The sequence below is a fragment of the Molothrus ater genome, chromosome 1, assembly GCF_012460135.2.
Source record: "Molothrus ater isolate BHLD 08-10-18 breed brown headed cowbird chromosome 1, BPBGC_Mater_1.1, whole genome shotgun sequence".
NCBI classification, from domain to species: Eukaryota; Metazoa; Chordata; class Aves; order Passeriformes; family Icteridae; genus Molothrus; species Molothrus ater.
Window position 1 is genome coordinate 107634790 of NC_050478.2, and position 24464 is coordinate 107659253.

At 45.2% G+C, this 24464-nt stretch overlaps 1 protein-coding gene across 1 annotated transcript in view; it reads right to left on the bottom strand.

The window, feature by feature from the left end:
* Nucleotides 1–5885, bottom strand: part of KCTD1 (potassium channel tetramerization domain containing 1) — a 68559-nt gene extending 62674 nt beyond the window's left edge. The window contains 2 exon segments of the mRNA XM_036378808.2: nucleotides 4038–5565; nucleotides 5567–5885. Coding sequence (XP_036234701.2) covers nucleotides 4038–5565; nucleotides 5567–5880 — 1842 coding nt within the window. The 5' untranslated portion in view covers nucleotides 5881–5885.
* Nucleotides 5886–24464: the final 18579 nt, after the last annotated feature.

Sequence of the window (24464 nt, forward strand, 5' to 3'; positions counted from 1 at the left end):
ACAAGAACTAACAAGGTCTTTAGCAGCCATCAGTCTTAATAGCCACTGTACTTCAAGCCCTTAAGATAGGGATATTGCTGCATCTATTACCCTGCTAGAAATAAAGCCTAGCATCCTTACACCACTATCCTAAGCGTCCTTCCCTGAAGCTACCTGATGAGTTCTTCTGCCCTGCACACTGGGGAAGCACCTACCAACGATTCTGGTCAGAGCTCTAGAGATACTTGCACAAAACACAAGTCAATTTTGTGGCCATTTAAGGAATGTGCAGGACGTTCCCAGATCAGATTCTTATCTGCCTCCTCCAAAATCCAAGACAAAAAGGGGTTAGACTTGTTAGCTACTTTTGATTTGCTCCCGGTTGTGCCTACTGTCTACTCATATTCCTCATGTGCTATTGTTCTGCCTTCTTTTGCAAAACCTGCAGCCAGAACTAGATTTCTGGTTCAGGTCAAAGTAAGCCCTTCAAAGAGAATGTAAGGCAATGAAAAGGCATGTGTCAGATCAAAAGACAGCAAAAAGGGCAACTCTGAATTTAAAGCAGAAGGAAAAAAAAAAAGAAAGGCATTTCAGGATTCCCCAAAACAGCTATGACAAATGCACATGGCTCAGGTTTTAATGACCAAGCTTTTGGTAGATATCTTAATAGCTAATAAATTCTTCATAAACAGGCCAGAGAAACACAACCAAGTCACAGAACAAATGTAACCAAAGCATTTGCAAGTGACAGGCAACTCTCCTCCCCCCTGGCAGAGGCCAAACTATTTTCCTACACCTATTTTTGGGTATTACTACTGTAGTAAGTTCAGCATGTACCACATCTATAAAACCCAAAAGCTACCACCACATTGTAGCATCAAAAGTTCAAGCTTTAGCTATTGTTCATCTTTCAGCAACATGGGAGATGAACAACAGCCAAATTACATCTCTCTGTCATCAACTTGAACTGAAGTACTGCTGTCAGTGGCAGGAAAATTGCTACACTTCAGAGCAAATAAGAGCTGAAAAGAAAGTTGTGCCATGATGGCAGTGCTGTATGCTTAAAATACACTATAAATGCTGCTCTTAAGGTTAAAACCTAAAGCAATAGTTGGATCAAGATGAACATTTAATGTACCTTTCCTGAGCTCTGGAGGAGGCTCCTACCAACTCAGTGTTGAAAAGAAAATTTGGGGCTAAACAAAAAATGGGAGCTACAACACAAAAGCCTAAAATCAACATTCTTGCTCAAACAGTCAATGCAAATTGAAGACATCCCATTTAGTACTATCATATTCCACACTTTGCTAAATGCTATTAAAAAAAAAAATCAAAACTCACAGTATAAGGAATATATGCTAAGATACCCACACATTATGCCACCACTTTTCACCAGAGTATTGCACAAATCCATGAGTTCCACAATCTGTCCCCTAGAAGACTAATTACAAAGACAACCAATAAACCACAAACTTATGACCTTCATGTTTTCAAGGAATCAGTAATATTTGTCAACAGTGGAATTTAGTGTCATGGTACTTGATGAGATATATTCAGTAAAAAGGCCTAGAAACTCTTTGTTTATAATTAAGCAATAACGATTGAGGGCCAGGGCATTTCCTGGGGATTAATGACCGGGCTGGGAGAGCCAATGGCTTGAGGCAATGCCTTGGGCCATTAACCTCAGCCAGTCATTAATTTCCCCAGGAAATGCCCTGGACCTCGATTAGTGTAAGTATCATAAAAGGTAGCTAGAGAGAAAAAGTTTAGCATTAACAGTCTCCCAAGGAAATCCATTCCCCAACCAGTATTTTTTCATTTTGTCACATCCCAGAAGTGCATAAGTTAAAACTGACACAAGAAAAATTGGTGATGAAAATGGGGAAAAAAAAAAAAAAGAAAAGAGAGAGACATTTTTTTTTCTATTATAGGTTTACATTAATGAGGTTTGTAGCAACGGCAAGATTCAGCTACAAAAGTGAGTGGGCACCTTGTTTAACTCATGAAATTATGAATGGAGGTGAACATTTCCATATAATTACTGATAAAACTCACATTGTCTAGTTCTATTACCCTTGCTGATTGCTCATTTTCTTTCTTGATACACTTAGGAAGACAGCAGATGCCTGTGTACTCTATTTCAGCTATTTCTCCCTTTCTCCCCACAGCCCACTGCTAATGAGAATTACAGCTCCGAACGCTTCCCGCAGGAAGCTCAGCTTTGCACCAAACACTACAGCAGCTGGATTTCTCCTCGCCTAAGCTTTCTGCAAGTGTGAAGGGATTTGTGGGCCAGGGTAGAGATAGAGTTCTCTAGTCTGACACCTGAAAGTATCAAGACACCTCATTTAACAGGTTAAAGACGCACACACTCCATGACCACTGACTGCTCTGCTCAGTTCCCTCTTCCCTTTCCCAGACGCACGTGCAGTGCTCCTCCTCAAAAGCTGAACTGTGCCCGAAGTTTCGAAATTGCTTTCAAGATCGTTAAAAGCAAGGGGAAGAGGAATCCAGGGTTAAATACAGCGAGGAGCATTAGCTTTTACCTGAAATAATGAGCTAGAACAAAAACATTATCTGCACATAATCAAGCCTCTAAGCCATTCAGAGACACCAGATACACACAGCAGGGGATCAAGCTACAGTACTCCACTGAAGTGGTCCAAAAAAAGCCTCCCTGAAAGAAAGGAGAGGTCACAGGTATCTTAAAGAACATAGATGCTTATGCAGGCATTCGCTGGGAGCCCTGCCCTCCCCCTCCCCACCCCAATTAGCCTTCAGGCTGGTTGATTAGTTGGCAAACTCTTTGAAAGGGTCAGTCTGTCCAGAACTGGTATTTCCACTCGGGAAACAGCTCAGGCATGTCATATACCTGTGCCTGCCCAGCGCCGCGCTCCCTGGCTGACGGCTGCGATCCCTGTTATTACTTGACACAAGAATGTCAGAGGGGTTTTGTAATCATGTAGGGCAGCCAGCAGTAAAGTTCTTGCCCGAAACGCGGTATTTTATGGGGCACAACGTAACTGCGTACGCTTTACAGATTTACTTAGAATGGCTTCCAAACTTCAAGCCAATTGCAGAGGTGCAGCGAGGCTTTAATTGAAGTAATTTAGCGCCGGCGCTCAAACACCCGAGAGGAAAGTACTTTTGGAGGGGATTGGGGGCAGGCACCAGCACGTGCTGGCACACGGCACAGGGGGCTCTGCAAGGCACACATCAAGGCACAGCTCAACAGCGTTTTCGACAACACCGTTTTACCTTAACCAAACACATCTAATGAATTTGGGCTCATTCCACGGCTAAGCTGCGCCTAAACCCGTTTAATTGTGCTCTTACTGTATATTTCACCACTATGGTAACTAAGGCAAGTAAAGCCAATTTGCCTTAAAAAAAAAAAAAAAAAGGATCACTGCCAGGAAACAGAGCTATTTTAAATAAACAAATACAAGATGAATGCAATTGCCATATTAACCCTCTTGTTAACTTCTGAAGTTTAAAATTACACCCTCATTACTAGTGTGTAATTGAGTATTCTCCCGGCTGTTTCTTGCATTTGAGGTTATTCAAATAGTTCATTAGCACATCAAGAACACCACACACACTAATGATACCTGATGCCCCTATCTACTATTCTGGCCCGACTGACTTTCGACTTTCCTAAGTCACATCTCCCGCAAAAAGAGAAATAAAAGAGGGGGGAAATAATTAAAAAGGAGGAAAGGGGAAGCCCATAGGGCTGAGTGGTCGGTGCTGCCACTGAGGGGGAGCACGGCAGCACCCAGGCACCAGTCAAGTCAACACCCAGGCACAGTGAGTGGCCACTGGACCAGTGGCAGGGCATGAAGAGACTGAGGGGGGGCAAGTAAGTTGGATAACTCGCGTCCGGGCTCTTGGGGTGCCTGAAGAGTGAGCGTGACCCAAGAGCCACCCCAAAGCTGGCAGTGTGCCTGAGTGCCCAGCCTTGGCGCAAGAAAGGAGGGGGGCAGTGCAGACTATGTGGGGCAGGGTGAGGGGCTGCCATTTTTTTGGTTTTTTTTCCTTTTTCTTTTTCCGGTTACCTGTGTGGGGGTAACAATAGCAGGTGAAACTACTGTGGGTGAGGTGGTGCTTCTGTGCCCATTTGCTTCGGGGAGGAGGTGAGGCAAGGGGTCATGTTTCACTGAGACCACCACCACGGCGGGCGCAGCGGCATCCAGGGGCTCGGCGGGACGGCGGCAGAGTCTTTTTGGGGAGGCAGAGGGCCCACAGGCATCGCCGCCGGCCGCAGCCCCTGCCGGGAACACGGCCTCGTAGAGCGCCCGCTTGGCCGGGGCCACTGCGGCCGCTTCTGCTTTCACCGGCGCAGCGTCACCGTCTTTGGGCAGCACATAGGGGTTGGCAGCGGGCGGCCGCGGCCGAGGCCCACCATTGAGGGCGGCAGGGGTGTAGCAGCCCCCGCCAGCGGGGTGGTGGAGGAGGTGGTGGTGGTGGGGAGGGGGGTGGTGGTGCTGGGGTGGCTGCAGTCCTCCCAGCTTGGTGCCAATGCCAGCGATACTGTTGAGGGTGGCAATGGAGACGGCACCAATGCAGTGGTTGGTGTAGGTCTTGGAGAGCTTGGCCGCCTTGGAGAGCATCTGCATGCGGGTACCCAGGAGGTTCTTCCCGATGGCCTTGTTCTCGTACCAGGTGATGTCGCCCTCGCTGCAGTGGTCCCGCGGGCGCTGGAAGAAGGCCTTGCAGAGGGGGTTGCGCTTGGAGAGGTACTTGACAAAGCTGGCATAGGGGCAGAACTCTGTGCCAGTCTCATACATGCGAGGCAGGTTCTCCTCGTCGCTGCTCTCCGCCCGCTTCTTGCTCCAGGAGGACGAGCGCGACTTGTGGTAGGGCCCCAGCGCCTTGAAGTAGACGAACTTGCGTCCGTCCTCATCCACGGCCAGCCCAAACGAGTCCTCCTCCAGCTCCCGCTGGTTCTCCCGGCCGCGGGTGCAGAAGTACATGCAGGTCTCAAACCAGACCTTGTTGAGGAGCCCGAAGGGGCTCTGGGTGCTGAAGACGCTGCACGTGTAGAGCTTGCGGAGGTCGGCGCGGGTAATGGCCTGCTTCTGCACCACCGGCCCGGCGCCCTGCTCCTCCAGCTTGCGGATGACAGCGGCCAGGGTGAGGTTGGCGGCGCGCAGCTCGGGGTCCTTGGTGAGGTCGAGGGTGCGGCAGTAGGGCGGCTCGTTGAGGTAGCGGTTGAGGGAGCTGCGGATGCTGATGAGGGAGGACTTGGAGTAGAGCTGCCCGCTCTTGGAGCGCGCCTCGGCGTAGAAGGAGCGCAGGACCCGGCAGAGCGCCCCCTTGTCCATGGTCTCGAAGTCGGGGCTCTGCGCCTTCTCGCTCAGGTACTCGCGAAAGATGCGCACGGCGTAGCGGGTGGCCAGCCGCGTGTTCTCGCTCAGCCGCGCCCGCTCCGGCCGCTGCAGCAGCAGGGCCGCCTCCAGCTCCGCGTCCTCCGCCGCCCCCCCGGGGCCGCCGCCGGCCGCCGACCCCCGGGGCAGCCGCCGCGGCGCCCCCCGGGGCAGCCCCGACGCCGCTGCTGCCGCCGCCCGGCGTACGGCCCGGGGCGGGCGGCAGCGGCTCCGTCTCCTCCTCGCCGTCCCACTCCAGACCCATCTCCTCTTCCTCCTCCTCCTCGTCCAGCAGCAGCCCCCCATCGGCTCCGTCCTCCTCCTCCTCGTCCCCCGTTATCTGCACCTCCTGGATCTCATCCTCCTCCTCGCCCTCCTCCTCCTCGCCGGCGCTGCAGTAGCGGTGCGGGCGGGGGGCGACGCCGCGGCCGGACGGCCGGTCCCCCGCATTGTTCCCGCCGCCTCCGCCGCGTCCGCCGCCCCCTCCGCCGCCGCCGCTCCACTCTCCGCCGCCGCCGCCGCTGCCAGGCATTCTCGCCATATTGCCGTCTCCCTGCCAGTCCTCGGGCAGGGCGCATGCGCTATATTGGACCGCAGCGCTGGAGCGCTTTTGTGTTTTAATGACCTTCAGCTACCGGGAGGCAAAGCCGGGCTCTTAAAGGGGCCGCGCTCCCACTGGCGGCGGCGGGGAAGGGGCGGGAGAGGCTGGCATGGATGGGGAGGAGGCTGAGTCGCGCTGAGGGGGTACCGCGGGGAAGGGAGTGCTACTTACTGCGCCCGCCGCTCACCTCGGGTCCGTCCCGTCGAGCAACGCTGACGGGCGCCGGGAGCGGGGGGGGACCCGCCGGGCAGGTGCGCCCCGGCCCGGAGGCTCCCCCGCCACCCGTCCCACCTCCCCATCCCCGAAAAAGAAAGCACTCCGCGTGTGGAGCGGCTCTTTCGGTAGGGACGGACCGCCACCGAGCTGCTACGACGCCTCGCACCTCCTCATTCCACAGTAACTTAAACACAGACCAAAAAGAAAAAAAAAAAAAAAAAAGAAAAAAAAAAAAGAAACCCTGCAAAGCGAAGAAAAGAAAAACCAAACAAAAACCCAAACGAAACCCAAACCCCCCCACACAAAAGGCTCGGGCTGTGCCTGTCCGCAGCACGGCTCAGACCTCGATAGGATGCTGCCGGGGAGCGGGCGGAGGACCCGGCCCCGTTCCCCGCCTGCCGTGCTGCCGCGACATCGCCTGCCGCCGACCTCGCACCTTTAATCGGGCGCCCGGATTTCGGTCGAGGGGCTCGGGAGGAGACGGACGCTCGGGGCATTGCATCCGTGCGGCTTGCAGTCCGCCCAGGAACAGCCAGTCGGTCGCCGCGGCGCTCGCTTGGCTGGCGGGAGCCCCGGCGAGGTTGGCTGCGGAGAGGGAGCAATAAGGGTTCGGGGGCTGACGGGCGCTCCGGGCCGCCCTCCTGCTCCTGCGGGGGCTGCAGACCTTAGGGCAGCCGGAGGGGCCTCGGCCCCCCCGTGCCGCCGCTGCCTCCCAGCGCGCCCGCCGCGCTCTTCCTCCGCTACCCTCTTCCGCGACGGACCAAAACCCGAGGGGGCTCCCGCCACCGCGCCGGGGTGCGGAGCCGCCGGACCCAAAATCACCCGACACTTTGCGGGTGTTTTCGCAGAGGGGAGCCCCGGAGCGGCGCAGCGCGGGCGGGGGGCGCGGAGCCCGGCTCAGCCCTGCCCCCGCCGCCCGCGCCCCCCGCCCGGCTCTGCCCCGGGAAGGCGGCTGGCTGCACGCTGCCTTCCTTACCCTTCCTGCCCGGGAAGGGTCCTGGGCCGGGCTGGGCTCGGGCAGGAACGAGGACATGAGCCTACCGCGGGGAGAGGGAGCCTGTCCTACTCGGGACGGGAGGGGACGAGGGGGGTCCCCGCTGGTAGCACCCCAACTTTCCAAACCAAAGTACCCCACGCAACTCCCCGTGCTATTTAGCCGGGCCATTTATTTTATTCGGTACGATGAAATAAATATTCATTGCGACTGCTGGCTACACCTGAAATTATAGCCCTAATTGCGGAGCTGTTGGCCTGAGTTACCACATTTGCTGCTTACTCATCCGTAAGAATTGCTCAGCGCCGGGCCCCAGCCGTGGTGGTTCCCTCTGGGGGGGCTCGGTGCCCGCCGGTGCTGGGCGGTGCCGAGCTCCGCGGCCGCTCCCCCGGGGCAGGGACCGACGGCCACGGACGGGGCGGCCCGGACAGCCCCAGCCCCCGCCGTCCCGGGAAACGTGGGATGCCAAAGAAGGGATGTGCAAATTGTTGAGCAAATTAGGCCAATTCGAAATAAATAAGCGCTGCGGGAAGAGAGCCTGCCACTCCCGGGAAATAATTGAAGAGAAACCCGGCACTGTTATATTGATGTAAGCCTGGAGTAATTACACGGAGGTCAAAGTTGTTGCACGCACTACAGAAGTTGTGCTCACTCTGTAGTTTGAGAGCGGATTATGTTCCCTCTCAGGTCGATGGCATATATATAAAATTCTGCATTTTTTTTCCCTATGCACGTTAGAGGATATAAATAAGGATTTTTTTCCTTTCCTTGTCATGCTCTATCTGTAACCTAATCCTGAAACAAAGTCTCAAAGACCGTCCCATGAGATGGACCAAATGCTGAAACAGATAGCTAAAACAAACAGTACCTTGTTGTGGTTAAAAGCTAAATTCCCCAGACAAGCTCCTTTTAGGAGCTATTACAACCCACCCTAGAAGACAGAGAACTGCAGGGCTTGCAGCATAAACTTTTTTTACAGACATTATTTTTCTTTATTCTTCCTGTAAATGCTAAAAACTACGTGATCGGCATTGACCTTTGATTCTGTTTTACTATCGTGGAAGACACTTTTTTTTTTTTAAGACCTTTTCAGAGCCATATGAGTGCAAAAGGTAATTGAATATTTTTTTTAACTTTAAAAAAGATGAACATGAGGTTGACAGCTTCTGTACTTGGATGTTCATTTAATCACCATTTTCTGATTACGGGAGGTGAACTATGTTGACAGACTTGCAGATGAATATGCAGCCCAGTATACGAAGAGTAAGTTTAAAGGACATAAAGAACTTGCAGTGAGGTTGGAGGGCAAAAATGTATACGGAGCATCCGTATTACACACATCAACTGGAAGCACCTCAGCAGCCAGGGGGAATTTAGAGAGTAGCAAGTGAGGTGTTCAGAGTGCTGCAGGTGCCCATAACTGGGAAGACACATGCATAAGTTATATACCTATATATATAGGTATAACCTATATGCAAGTAGGTAAGTTAATCATATACATATATGTTAACTTACCTATCTATGTTCCTAAAAATAGCATTTAGCCTAGTCAGTTGTATTCCAGAAGTTTAAATCCTATTGTTCAAGCTCTCCAGTTAGATAAGGTAATCGAACTGCATTCCAAAACTGACAGAGTTGCACAAGGCTGTCTAATGTGAGCTGGCATATAACATTAAACTTACATCCACTCCACCCTCCACGTCACTAATCAGAGGTTTATCCTGCTGAGAGCTCCGTGCAGGCAGAGACAGCATTCTACATTCTCCCCTAGGACTCAAGGTTTGAGGCTGATTATCAAATAGGTCCTGTCCGCACTTGGAGAATACATTTTATTACTGCTGTCAGTAAAGATGTGATACCCACAGAACACTAATCATGGACTGGCCTCACTAAGGATTATCTTACGAGTACTTGGAGATCAGTTCATATACCACGGAATGAGCATGCCAGTTTAAAAACCAAAACAACCTCCTCCATGAGTCAGTTGGTTCATAATAAAGGTAGTGCTTGTTACCACATTAGCAAATAGTTTCAGGTCTTTCTTCACTTCTTTTTTAAGCTGCTCTTGCCCCTGGCCTCGCCCCTGGCAAGCAGAGAGCTTGCTAGAGCAGTGTTCTTTGACAATCGGCTATTGTGCTAAAGCTTTCCACAGCCCAATTCTCCTTCAGACTAACAAAGTCTACTTCTCCCGTAGCCTCTGTAAGTGGTTATTTCATTACAGCCACCTAAACCTTCATGCTTTGGTGAGTCTTGGTAGGTGTTTCATCATGAGGCTTCACGAGGAACTAAACTGGAATACCCCAAAACCCAACAAGCAAAGAAAAACCATCGGGTCCGTTTGCTTCTTAGGATCCTGTCTAGGCATCTAGAAAAGTTTATTTTAAAAACACTGCTTAAAACAAGCTTGTGGGTTAACCCTAATGCTGGCCACCAGGCATTTTTTAAAGAAAATAACTTTTTGTCCACATACACTTTTACTGTTAAATACAGTAAACATTTTTAAATGTCGTAATACGTTTTCTAAACACAAGATGTTTTCACCGTAGGGGCAGGCTATGTGGAAATTGGTATGAGAAATCCATATTGACACTACAGAACTAGAAGGCAAATAACACTTGGGACTCTTGGAAAATTCACTTAGGGAAAAAGCATGTCCTAGAAATCCTTCTCCCACCCAGAAACATGCAGTTTTGAGATAAGCTTTTTTAGCATTTCAGAACTGTCACTTCAAATGCTAATTCCGTTTTTATTTTACTCTTTTATTTTTGTATATGATATTTCTAGTTGTTTCATTACTTCTTCATACTACAGGACAGCTAATGCTAACATGTAGTGTGCTATAACAGATTTTAAATCTCCTTTATTTAAATTCTTTTTCTTTATTTTTTTTAGCATCTCCCATCTGCGTGGCAATGAAACAGCTTCATATAACTCAACAAAGGAGACATTGATTTAGTAAAGTGAGGATGTATCCATCAGCACTAAGTTGCAGCTGTTCTTAATGGATTTTAAAATACAAAAGCTATTTCACCTCTTGGATATTATGAAATGTTAGTAGTAGTTGCACATATCAAAGCATCAACTACCAGCCAAACCTTGTGAAAGGTGAAGGCAGCATCAAGCCAGCCCCCTTGTGAAGCTCCCCAATGCCAATTGAAAGCCTATTTCCCTAGTACGCTCCTATTTTATTTTTTCCCCCCTGCAGGTATTTGCTGTTACTCACTCACGGCTTTTTTTGTTTGTTTGTTTGTTTGTTTTTTTATCCTTTTACAAAAGCAATATTTCTGCTACTGAGACCCCGATTTTTTTCCCAATTGCTTTGTTTTCAAAATAAACCAGAGAAAACTCAAGCCATCATCTTTGTAAAAGCATACATTCAGTGCTTGGCAAACTAAAAGGCAAGACTTTGCAAATCACCTTTATTTTCAGTGTCAAGCAGCTGGAGCACTTTTGCTTCCAAAAATATGGAAGAGCTATGTTGTCAGACAGCTTGGAGAGAGGCAGGTAATAAATTGCATTGTGCTGCATAAAGGTTTTAAGGGTCTTTTAAAATGTGCTGGAGGTAAGTTGTCAGGAGATATATTAATGCTTTTATTTAGCTGTATTTCAGTTTGTGTTTGTCTTTGCTTCTCTGGTGTTGAGGCACTTGAAACAAATTGGCTGGTCTGTGTGGCACAGTGGTAGCTGGTTAAAGTTGCTGTAGTGGTTGTCTGATCATTTCTATGAACTACTGACACCAAGCAACCTGGTGTGTTAGTGGCACAAAGTTTGCTCTCCATGGAAGCAGAAAGAGCTCTTTCTATCCAGGCTGATAACTGGTTAGTTTTTATTCCTTCTCAACTGAGTTCATACATTTTACATGAAGGTGAGGGAAATTTAGAAGGACATAGCCAGTAACTCAAGAAAGGAAGCTCCAAAGACAGGGATCCCTGTGAAACCACAAAGTTTACAGGTGTTGTAGGTCTAAGTACAAGTTTTCACTTCATACAGTGTTTTAAGTACTATGTAATAGAGCATAACTTTATGCTGTATTGGATATGGAGTTCTTGAAATCCTATTTTCTGATCATAATCTTCCAGTAAAAGTTTATTTTGAACTATGAGTTCTGTCTGGAAGTCACACTGGGCTGGATGAGGTCTACAAATGCAGGGAGGGACAACTGATTATATGATAACAAGAACTGGCTAAGAAAATTCCTTAAACATTCCTTTGGGAAAAAAGGGAAAGAACCCCAAAACCTCGAATCCAAACAAGAATGTAGTAACATGAGACTCTGAAGAAGTGCACTTTCCCACTTGTTTCTGTACCATATGGATTTTATCTTGGTTCCTTTCACCATCCCCATTGCATGACCCAAAGCTTCTGTGTTGCCATGAGGTGTGCTGAGCACTGATTCCTGCACAGGACCAGAGGTAGAGCTTTATACCCCGTGGAACTTATTCATACCAGGCTTTTCTCAGAGCATGGGGTCCCCAAGGGACAGGACAACAGCTGGCCTACAGCCCAGCATGGAAAAGGGAATCTTCTTTTGACTGTCGACTAGTGGCTTTAAAGCCTCTTTATAGAATGAATTCACTGTCAATATACTTTTGTTTTGATTTAGTGACTGAAATAAACTGATTATTCCCCTTTTCCACCAGTATTATGTCTGTGTCATCATGAATTTGGAAATTCCCTTTCAGGTATTTATGTAGCAAAAGCCCCAGTACCAATGGTCTGTCTTCTTGGATTTTCTCTTCTCAATTGAGTTATCTCAGCTGGGTTGACACAAACCCAATTTAAGCAACTTTAGAATTGTGTGAGTTCAAAGGAAGCCCACAGAGGGTGTATACACACTGTTAAACAGTGTCAGAGCCCTGCTCAGGCTGTCACCCAGACCCACCTTTCCACTGCTGTTGAATTTTAAGTTACACTAACTTGTAAAGCAGCATTCAAGTAGAAGGGAATAAATTCATAGGTCATATGAAAGAAGAGTGCTGGGATAAAAAAAGTATTGCAGTGTTTACTGCCAGACCCTATCACCTCCTTTATCAGCATGGTTTAATTCATACCAAGAAAAAAATGGTAGAAAATGTGGCAGAATATTTAAAAATAAGGGGAGTCCTTTATGCAAAACCACTTGCATTAATTAAATGTTCCCACTGTATCGGTCTTCAAATGAAACCGGGGGTAAAGCCTCAGGATACTGTCAGGACTTTCATTTGAGGTTTAAAGCCAGAGGCCATAAAGGACCTTATAGGTCCTTTTGCGGTTTGCACCTGCATTTTGCTGCATTTTAAGTTATAGAAAGTAAAGCCTGGAAAAGTAGAAAACCTGAAATGATTCAGAGAAAGCAAAAAGAAAATTGATAAAAGTTTAATGAAAAAAGACTGGATGTATTGGATATACCTCTCCCTTTTCCAGCATCAGGTAATAAAACAGATTAAAAATACCGTCTAGCATCTGGTAAGCATCAGTATTTTGTAAGAGTTTGGCATTAAAAACACCCCAACAAACCACTTCTGCAACTGTTGAGAATGCTTAACTGCAAAGCTTTTTTGTCCAGCCCTGAATTGTACTGTGCTTTGAATAGCCTTGCTTTTTCTGTTTATGAAAGGTTAAGCTGGGTGTGAATCAAAGTTTTCTTATTTGAAGATCAAGGCAAAAACTCAATTTCTTTTTACAGAACAAAAGGTATCATCAAATAAAATAGTCTAAAAAATCCTAGAGCCAAGACTTTGCATATTCATCAATTATGCAACTACAAGCAGGTAGTTATTTGCTAGTAAAGACTCTGCTTTTAGTAGAAATGAGCATTGTTAAAATAAGCAAGAGAAAAATTACAAACTCTTCCTTTGCCTTGGACAAAACAAGGTCACATTTGCAATTTGCAGTGCTTGATCTCTCCCTTAGCAATCTTGGCAAAGGTTTATCGAGTTATTCTGAGTAATTTCCTTCAAGTTATGAGTGTGTCACTTGGTCTGTTACGGACCTGTTCCTTCAGTTTACTCTGCTGTTTACCTGTGAATTGTCACACTTGTTCTTGCAGATCAGTGTTAAAAGGAAAAAAAAAAAATAAAGCAGTGTTTAAAATCAAAGCTTCAGTGTGGAAGGATATAAAGTGTGAAATCCAGACCCTTTGCTTTCATTCTGGCTTTAGTGATCATAGAAACCTGCTGTAGGGCAGGACTAATCTGCCAGAAAATTATTATTGAGCCCTGGTAACTCAGATATATGTGCAGACTTGAAAACGTTGTTCTTTGTGCCAACTCCAGGTCCTTCAAGAACCTCATACGGTATCCTACACCTGGCTCAGAAATACTCCGTAAAGAGGAGGAGGTTTGTTAATTCCCAAGCAGCTGTGAACAATTTAATCTCTTTGCAAGCAGCCCATCATCCTATTCCAATTGTGAGTTTCTTGGGGGATGGAGAGTTTGAAGAGCTGGTGAGAGATAATAGGGTCTTTCTTTCAAGGCCATTCCTATGGATTTGGCCTCAACAGTAGCATCTTGATGGCAGGGTTGCCAAATCTCGGAGCCTCTCGATACTTGGTTGGAGTTTCCTCCTCCATATGCTGGAATCGAGAGAGGTTTAAAATTAGTCTTTGGCAGACAACTTTGAAAGCTTGAATTATGTAAATACTTGGAAATACTTGGAAATCAGGAGGCAAGCCACAGTTTTGCAATTTTAGGAAGAAGAAATCCCTGTGATTTTAAGATATGATTAAGATTTTATTCTGAACGCTGGTGGCTGGAACTCCTGGGATTTCCCAGATAAAACTGCCTCTGAGAACTGAGCTGATAACTTGAATTGGTTTTCTGGACAAGTCTCTAAATTACTAACTTCTTTGCCTCACAGAATTTCTTAATCAAAAAATCACCATCCAAATCCTACACACAAGCCATTTTTGCTACCTCTTTGGCAATATGCGTAGAAGAGTCAGAGAATCACAAAGAACTACTTCAAGAAGCTCATACCCAGATTTCTTTGAGTTCTCAGAACCGTGAACTTTTTTTGTTCTGATTATCAGAAGGTCTCTGCACTCAAAAATGGTTGTAGAGGTATTTAAGCCAGCTGTACTTTTAAACAGGCTTGCACCTGATACGGTTTCCATGGGAGCCGCTTGGTCCTTAGCCATTTGCAAACATGGCTGCTTATGTAGATAATTAAATTAGAGTTAGTGAACACAGTGTTCTTCTGAACAGCTGACCTTTGCTCTTTCTGGCACACCATAGTAGAGAGAAGGGAAATACAGTCTTTCTATGGTTTACATTTTCTGTACAACATTTTTCTTTTCCTTAAGACTAGCTAGATGTGACTTTCTGGATACTTTACCAAAATCTCCTACTATTTCAGCAATTACCCTTGGATCATTCTGCACAACTCCAGACAGAGCACTTAATCAATTTAGTTCCTCTGTTTTCACTGGAGTTCCCAAATTTTCAACATTTTCCTTTGTCCAGTAAGATATATTGGGGTTGGCTTACACTAAAATGTTTCATAATATTCTCTAAGAACTAGTTTTATTCAATCAGAAAGTATTGGAGTTTAAGTACTTAGGAATGTCAGTCATATCTAAAGGGTAGAAGCAGAATTCTAGGAGCTTTGTTTGTAAAGCTAAATAGATCAAAGTATCTGGAACAATTTTTAACATTTTTTGTGCAGGCACTGTATTTCAAAGGAAGTTGTAGAAGAATTTTGTTAACCCATTGGTTCAAATGAGTTTGTCAGATCCCATATCGAGAGGGACAGGATTTTGGCTACTGAATTCCAGTTTGCCACTGGTGCCTGGGCTAATTAGGGATGGGTAGAGAGAACCCCACATGCAGCTGAATAAACTAGAAAAATCCTGATGTCCTACTGAGGTCAGCAGCACTAATTAGCATCCACACACAGGAAATCTCTTTGAACCTGCCTGCTTTGCTTCCTGGCTGTGATCACATCCATACTCATACAGGAAAACGATTCTGAAGCTATATCATGCCAGAAGCACATGGTGGGATGCTCATGGGCCAGCCTGTCCACCCAGGACTTGTACAATCATTCTCACTTACTGGGGTTGCTGAAATTCTGTTGTATGGAGGACACAAACCCAGAGGCCTTTTGGCTGCTCAGCAGAACGAGTCCAACCCTTGCAGGGGTCCCTGTCTGCCTGGCTCTTGAGCTCTATGAAGTCCAAGAAGCCTGGTACTATTCTAGAAGTCATGTTGAGAATTCCAGCTCCCTGCAGTAGTACTAGACACACACAGAAGCTACAAACTGCCTCTACGTTGGGGAATTTTGCCAGATCTCCATTTCTTGATACTTTCTGTCCATGAACTCTGAGGTTTCATGAAGCTTCTCCCTAGTACCATGGACAAATGCCATTACCTCCCTTCTCTGTGCTGCTCAAAAGCCCACCTGAGGTGTAGGCTGCTGAATTCTGGTTTTGTTCATGCTCTCTCAAGGACTGCTCCATCTCTTAAGCTTTCTCTAGAGCTGGATGACAGTTGATAAAACAACAAATATACCTAAATCCAATACTTTCTCAGTATTTTTGGTTAAATTAGTGGAGTAATATCTGAAAGCTTATAGTGTGTTATCTGCTGGTCAACAGAACAATTTTGATATTAAGAAATAAGAAAAGTTTTCACCATTTAAAAGGTTCAGAAATCTAAAGCAACATTTTCCAGCATAATTTGAATATAAGCACTGTGGTATTTGTATTAGGCAAGACTCCTCCACACAATACATCAGTAATAATACATTTTTAATGAAAAGTGGCAAGTATTGGCCCTACAATAGTAGTTTCTCAAAGTCCTATGCATAAATGATTATTTTAATAGGCAGTAGGCAAGCTATCACTTGCCTGTATGAAAATGTGTCCTTCATTTTAACCTCAGAGAGAGAATCATTCCTCTCAATTTCTTCTGCTTTGCAGAAAGGACATGAAACAAACAGGAAATGTTGCGAATGTTCTACAACTTCAGCTGGAATAAAAAAAAATAAACCAAAGGAACAAACCACTTCAGCTGAAAACCGACTAATACAAATAAGGAAACAATCAAAACCAGTTAATAAAACTTCTGGTTTGGATGACATAATTGTTTTATACAGTGCTAAAAGAGTGTATCTCTCAAGTGTGTGTAACATGTTGCCAAACCACAGAATAGTATGCAGAAATGAGCAGGGATTTTCTATTGGCATAACCAGTTTGAAGACACTTGGCTGGATAATGAAGATCAAACTTCTATCATGTGGAAATTACCTATTGCTTATAAAGCACCTATTACCTAATCCTGCGAAGTACTTCAAGAAACACTCCAAAAGCAAGAAAAGAGAATCTAAGACCACTGGTTGCACCTGTCTCTTTGCATCCAGCCACAAAGAACATCCTTCTGTTCTGGGCTGACACTGCCTGGGTTGACTCTGTGAATCTGCCAACAGAATAAGGCTTAGCAAATAGACTGGGGAAAGGAGAATTCTGTCTCAGCTGTTTGCAGTCATCTGAGAGCTTCTGGTGATCCATGCCACTCTGTGCTCACTGCAAAATGCATACACCTTGGGGGAAAATATTAGTAATCTGGGCACAAGAGCTAAAAACTTTCCGGTAGAATAATCTGAATCACAGATTTGGCTTGGTTTCCTCATGGAAGAAATAGAAAGTCCCCTTGCTCTGTGAAATCAACCATCATTCAACTAACTATTATATTTTTAAAGGACATTCTCAGTAAACTGCAAAGATGCCAAGACTGCTGCTGTGCCCTAATGATATATGTGAGACCTTAATGTTGATACAGAGCTCAGGGTCATGAAGATTTTCTAGGAGAGAGCAAGAACTCTAGAAAATCTACCATCACATTAGTAAAATTAACAATGTTGAGGGGAACTCTTCTTGGACTCATGACAACCAGTCTGACCCATTATAACTTAAAAGTCATAACAGAGGGAAGTAAAATTTCACCATGGACATTCCTCTCGAGTAAAGACCTCCCCCGCCAAAAAAACCACCCAACAAACCCCACAGAAATCCAGACCAAACAGATGTCTCTTTCCTCCATTAGCATCCTGTCTTGCTTCTTTTGAACCACTGCTACCGCTGTATCAGGGAGCATTTGATACGGGGATATCAGGGTTAGGCTGGGTTAACCAAGATGGAACAACAATGAACTACAGGAAAAGGTGGAGGGCTGGAGCTGTAACACAAAAGGACATTAAATAGTTCTGAAGTTACTCCCACTCAGGTTGTGCTTTCCTCTAACAATCCCTGTGTGCCCTCTAAATTTGTTGGCAGCTAGCCAAACCTTTAGAGCTCTAACACCATCCTATTGTCAAACTGTCTACAATTCTCCAAAATTTTGCTGAGAGGAGCATTTAACAGAGAAAGATATGGTCTGGTTGCCTGCAGTTCTTCCCATCAGCAGACACAGTGGATAGAAAGAGTCACTGTAGGAGCATTCCTGTAGCCCTGATCCATTGATGTTCCTTTGGCACATGCAGGCATATTCATGAGCTCTATATCCAAAACAGGTGAATTATTCTCAGCAGCAAAACTAAATTTGAACTCTTGTCCTAGTAAAGGGCAGGAGTGGACAAGGTTCCTGGCAAGAGCATATTTGACACAGAAAAGGGAGAGGACAGATGTAACAGAGGCATAAAAGGATGCTGCAGAACCAGATTTCCTTCATCCCTTCATCCCACAGCTGACAAGAGGTGGGATTTGCCTCTTTTCCCTCCCAGCAGTGACTCTCCCTTGGTGAAGGTAGCAGCAGGACCAAGTCTCATCTTCTAGGGCTCTGGCACAGATGACATAGACTTGGGACCAGTGCTGATTTGTTCCTCAAGGCAATCTGCTGCCCTCAGCAGCTTCTGTGTTGCTGGAGCCTCAGGTCAGCTCTGTTCAAAACCTCCAGCAACCTTCTCTCAAGACAAGCTCCTGCAATCACAGGTGAAGCCTAAGTAAATTCGCTGTATCTGCAGAGGCAAGTGAGGATTTCTCCTGGGACACCTGGTAAGGACTCCTGGTATGGACTGCAAGATATGTGCCAAGCAGCACATATCTTGCAAGTACCTTCATTAGACAGAACCACTTGGCCACAAAGGTGGCTGAAAGTGAACAAAAATTCTGTTTTAAGGCACACCAAGGGTTCTCTCATTTGCCATTTTCACAACTCTCAAAGGGGTATAAAATGTAATAGTTTCTCTTTGCTCACTCCAGTTGAAAGAAACTAGAAATTTAATTTTGATGCCACTGTCAACAGTCCAGTCTTGAGCTGGTAAATCTGGCTGATAATTATTCTTGACCTGGGACTCTTCTTTCTTATTCTTCTAAGATTAAGTCCTCAGTTTTTCCCCTTTTCCTTGTGCATCATAGCCAGGTAACTGAAATGCTACACATCAGTCCCAGCTTGGACAATGCTTCCCCTCCTCATTCATCCTCCACTCTCTCCAAATCATGTCATGCTTTCTCCCATGCCCTTTCCCTCACCACCTGTTCTTCCTTTGGGAATTAACAGAATCACATACCCATCTGCCTTAACTGTTTCCTACATTTCTGCTAGGAGAGATTGGAAAGATGAAAGACAGGGAAAACTGGTACAGAAAATACACTGAACTGATATGTGAAGCTACACTGAATATGCCTTCTACAATCTCCTCCTTCTGCTTTATCTCTTCTCCTTTGCAATCCTGTGGAAAACAGGAGGAAATAAAACACTGCATGGCTGTCACCTTCAAAGCAGGAGAAAAGAAAAACCCCTTCCTCTCTGAGCTGTGATTACATCTCATGATAGATGACTTCCCACACTTGTCTGGGAGAATCCCTGGCTGCTCTCTTGTTCCTATGGGCCCACACAAACAGCTGAACAAACAGCAGTAATATCTGTGGGAAAGACAGGATGATTCTACTCCTCTTTCTCTAAATTTCTTCATTTTTCTATAACCCTGCCTGCCTCCTCAGGAGGTTCCAGCCCCTCACTTTGGCACATGGTGCCCAACGATTGTAATGCTCTACTCGAGGTGGCACCAAGCACTGCAGTCCTGCCAGGACTGTTGTCCCTAGCCATGTGTGGGGGAATCCATCTGCTTTCAGCCAGCCACGTGTCCTTGCTGGTGTTTGGGTAAAACAGTGCCCAGATCTTGCTAATCTCTGGGATTCATGACGACATGATGTTCCAAAACAAAGCATGAAGAAAGAGATGAAACCTGGGTTATTTCTTAAACAGTGTGTTTGGGCGTAGTCACTTAACTTCTGGGTTTGAGTTTTCAGGCTGCAATAATTTTCAAGTCCTGTTCTACCTTTCCCTTCTCTTACTGCCTTATCCATTTATCCTCCACTTCAAACATAAAGGCTAAGTATTCTTCATCCCAAACATAAAGGATGATTGTTCTTCCCCTTTTAAATCCAGGAATCTCTTTAATCCTAGATGTGAGACAATGGGAAACATACTAGGAGGTGAGAGGAGAGGCTTGGCAACACAAGAGAGAATGCACGAAACCAGTTATTTATTTTCCAATCATTAAACTCCACACCCCAGAGTTACTGGTCTTTATGGCAGCCTGGTCAAATAGAAAAAGACACAGAAGGGCAGAGGAGAAAGGTCCTATGTTTCCAAACTGATGCATGGACAAGGTGCCAAATGATTGCATTTCATTCATTTGCCACAAACTGGGTTAGCTTTGAGCTTGAAGGAGAGAGAATTGCAGGTTTTTAAGTACTGCTTCTGGGTCTGGCATCAACATTTCTGTTGCCATAATGAGTCAGACATCAGAGGCAATACACATGAAAAGATGCAGGCCAATGCCTAGGCAAACAGAAGTGGGAAAGTAGAACTGAAAAATAAGTGCACACGTCAGGGAAGAAGGACTCCATCCTCACAAAACTTCTGAAATTATATTCTCAATTTCCTTTATTTCATCAAATAAATTCACTTCAAAATAAACCCACTACCACCACCACCACCAATACAAAAACCCCTTTAGAATTCTGGGCAAAGTTAATTTGCCAGAGGCAGAGTTTGTTCTGTTAATGGCCATTTGCCATGTACCAATGCCACAGTCCCCAAATGCTCTTGCACATTTCCCATCAGGCAAGCACACACACGATTAAGAACATTTGAGCAGTCATCCTTAGAACTGTGAAAAACATTAATCCTTAAATGAAGGGAAATCAGTCTTCTGAGCCACAGAAACCATGGCCTCAGATGCTCCTTCCCTTTGCCTTTAGCGAGGGCTCCTGAGGGGCTGCTGGATGATAAGGGGTAGATAAGTGGCTCTGGCAACAGACTATGGGTGGGAAGGGCATTGATAGAAAACATTTCAAGCTCTGATTTGCACCCTTACTTGAGGGCTTCATTGGGAACTCAGGGCAGTCCAAAGACACATATTTGGCACTTTTCAGCTGTCAAGTAATTCTTCCTCAATTGCTCTCTTATGCCTCACATTTCCATTGTCTTTTCTTCCTCCTTTCTTTTTCAGACCATCCCTTCTTCTCTGACTCCTAGGTATCATCATTACCTAGAAAGTCAATATGCGTTGCTTGGTGCTCTTCTTTACTATTCTTTGTTCTCTCCAACACTTTATCAAACATAAATGTCACAAAGAAAATATTTATTCCAAGAAGTTCTAGTGATCTGCTAATCAACTAGTACAAAATATCAACTACAGAACTCTAGAAGATCTCCCATGTCACTTCCTGTCCTCTGTTACTAGGCTTCCTTTACTATATCAGGACTTGTCTGTTGACAGTTTTAATAATGTGACCAATTAATGGGGAAGTTTTCATTTTATTTTGACCAACAATTGTACTGATAGAGACTCATCACTGTTAGCACAGTTGCACTGATGTGAAGATACAAGTGGGCATCACCTCCTTGATCTTGGTTAGATGACAGAAACCGATTTCCATCTTGGGAATCAGAGCTGCAAAATTTTGTCTTGCAAAATTATGCAACATATAAAACCTCCACTAAAGCACACAGAATTCAATAACCATGTATATAACCCCCTGGTACCTCGATTGCTACAGTGTTAGATGGTGTTGATGCAACACAAGCCAAAATGGTGAGGTCACTGGTCCAATAGGAACACAGTAATGAGGTCCAATATCCACAAAGAACTTGCACTCACATGTCATTGTTCTGAAGTCAGTTAATGAATAACATGGATTAGCTCCTTGCGCCTTATGGACATAATATCAAAAATGTAGAATGCACAGAGACACTGTAGGGATTTTGGAATAGATTCTATTCTTTAGAGTTGGAAAACAAAGGTCTTACAGAATATTAAAAATGTGTTGATTTTCTGACTCTGCTGCCAAGAATCAGCCACCATTTTACATGTAGTGCCTTGGTATTTCAGGCCATGCCTGCCTTGTGTGATCCCACACGTGTACTGAAAATAAAGAGAATGTGATAAGGCAGCAGAAACATGATTGAGCTTTGATCTGAAAAGGGATCCTGACTCTCTTATGCTGCTGAGAGTTTGTGGGGACCAAAGAGAATACGGTAAGTCTGCTCAGCAAACTAGAGGTGTGACATTAATACAAGTTACCCAACACTAGAGCCTTCCATGCAGCCACAGCTAAAATAAATCTGTTTCCCCACTAATTAGCTTAAAGCCAGCATAGTTATGTTGCTTCTCCTACTGCCACATTTTCTTTTGCACTTAATGATCTAATCACATCCTCCTTTTTCTACAGGGCCTTTGCCTCATTCAGTGCCCAGGATGGATGCGACTCATTGAATAGGCATCTGTAGTCCGACAGTTTGTCTCAGATTTGCCTGGAGCTGAAGATACATCCTTTGATTATATCCCTGGCTCTGCTGCAAAGTTTCTGTGTTAGGGTACTGGTCTAGCAACTTAAACCAAATAAAGTGGGCACAAAAACCCTCTACTTTTTTTGCTGTGGGTGTCTGACTGTAATGACTTGAGACCTCATTTGTGAAAGAGCTAAGTGCTCATTACATGCAACTGGGGCAGAATGCTGCAAAATGCTAAATACTCTGAAAAATAGAGACACTCAGAGGTTCAAAATTAAAATTAGTAATAGTGTTATCCATGATCTCCCTGGATTCCCTTTCCTGTATCCAAAATACTTCTTCCAGCATAGGGGCAGTGTGACAGAAACAAGTACATATCTGGGAAATTATAGTTTTGAGGTTTCAAATCCCCATTAGGACAAAAGGAAAACCATTCTCCGGTCTGAAGGGTGGACCTCTGTCTCATACAGGTTCCAGGTGTTTAGGGTCTCCTATGGAGTTGTTCAAATCAGCAGACTTTTGGTACTTCTAGATCATTTGTCCACTCAGTTTACCCAAGGCTTTGCCCTTCATGATTTAATCAAAACTGAAAAATTCCTGCAAAAAACTTCAGTTTTGACAGACCTTTTCTTGTCAGATGACGGTTTTGTACATATTTCTTGTCTGAACTGCTGAGAGGATGGCAGGTCTCTGGGATGAGTGTGCCAGTCCCACTGAACAAGTTTTTGTTTGCAAGAGTTGTTGCTCTGGGAGAATTCAAACTAGGCTTGCAAAGGCACGTCCGGAGCTCATCTGAACTCTTCTGTATCAACTACAGATGCTCCACAGTTCCAGGGGAGCTCTCCTGGCTCAGGACATCATGCCAAGCTACAGACACAGAGGGTGACCAATTTCCTTGGTAAGCCCAGTAACTCTGGGCCGTCCATCCAACCTCAAGGCCCTCAGGTTTGCCCAGGAGGTGACACCGCTTCAGGCTTAAAGTGGTCAATGGATACAACATTACATAAACCATTTGAATGAAGCTGGCACCTATGTAAATGTCAAAGCTTCATACCTTCTTCACATACATACATCCCTGTCCACACCACATGTGAATCTCTTCATCTCTAAGGAGAAGACTTTATGTGTCTCGGAAGGGAGATCACCTGTCCTTCAAGGCTGATGTCCAAGGGCAGCCAGGAGCCTCCTAAGCAGCCCTATTTACTACAAAGCAGGTGTATTCAAAGCTGTTCCAAGGAGAGGAGACACTCATCTCATCCCTCTTGGACTCCAGCCAGGTATTTCTACCTCCTTTCCCAGCAAACTTTCCCACTTTCAGAAGACAACAAAATTTAGGCAAGACATCTAAAAGACATGGAAAGATTTCAGGAGGCTGTGGCAGCAGCTACAGCCTTTGCTGTCTGGGTTCTGTGCACACCACCTCTAAAAGGGATCAGTGCAACCTGGCATTTCAATGATATTACTGGGGGAGCAGTTCTTTTCTGTAGCATGCTACAGCTTCTTGTGCAGCCTCAAATTTGGGATCATTTTGACATCTGGTCTGTGGCACTCATCCATCTGTTGTAACTCAGTAGGTGTTGGGTGGGGTTGACAGGAGAGACTTGTTTAAGTGCTTGTTTTCATTCTGTAGAGGAATGGCAGAGCCAGCTCAGTAATTAATTAAGTGTTCATCTTAAAAAAAAAAAAAAAAAAGAAAAAGTGTGTGCTAATATTTTAAAGAAATGGTGAATAAGGCAGCTGGCACTTCTCACTGCTGAAATGTGGGGACATTGTTCCCAATTCTGCTTGGTTCAATTTGTTTTAGGATGCCTTCCTCATTGGGCTGGCACTCTGGTTTCTATTCCTGACTCAGCCAATTGCCTCCTGGCTGAATTTGGATAGGTCACTCCATCTTTTGTGCAGCAGTTACCCTCTCTGGAAAATGCATTCAAAAGTAAAACACCTATTTTTTATAAACTTTGAAATCTGCTGTTAAAAAATGCAACAGGATAGGTGGCCAATATCATTACTAACATTATATTAATTTGGAGTTTTTCTATTCAAATAATTATAATTTTTACGATGACTTTGCTGTCATCTGCTCATAGCAAAAGAAAGTTCTGAGCACAGTGAAAACAAACCCACAACTTCTATGGCTGACTCTCTGTGTCTTTTGGGAACTTGTTTCTCTCATTTCACTCAGAACAGAACACAAAAATACATCTCCTTGTTTAACTGTCTGCTCATAATCTTCCCACCATTCACAAATGCATGGTGCACTGAGCAGCCACGTCCTTCCCTGTGAGTGGCTAGGGAAGGTTCCACCTGGTCTGTTTTAACCTCTGGACAGACCTTGGTGTTCATTTCTTTGCCTTAGGACAGTGACTCCTGCTGTTCTGCTGTAGCTGTGCTTTCTATTTAGCAACCAGTTTTACCCTACTCTGTGATCAGTTTATGGATTGAAGAAGTTATTGATAACACTTGAAAATATTCAGTGTTACATCTAGTTGCAAATGTACTAGATAACCAAGGGAATAGGGGAACTCCCTATGCATAGCTAAATATAGCAATTTTTGTCCAACATGTCTAATCCTGTGAGGTTCTGACCA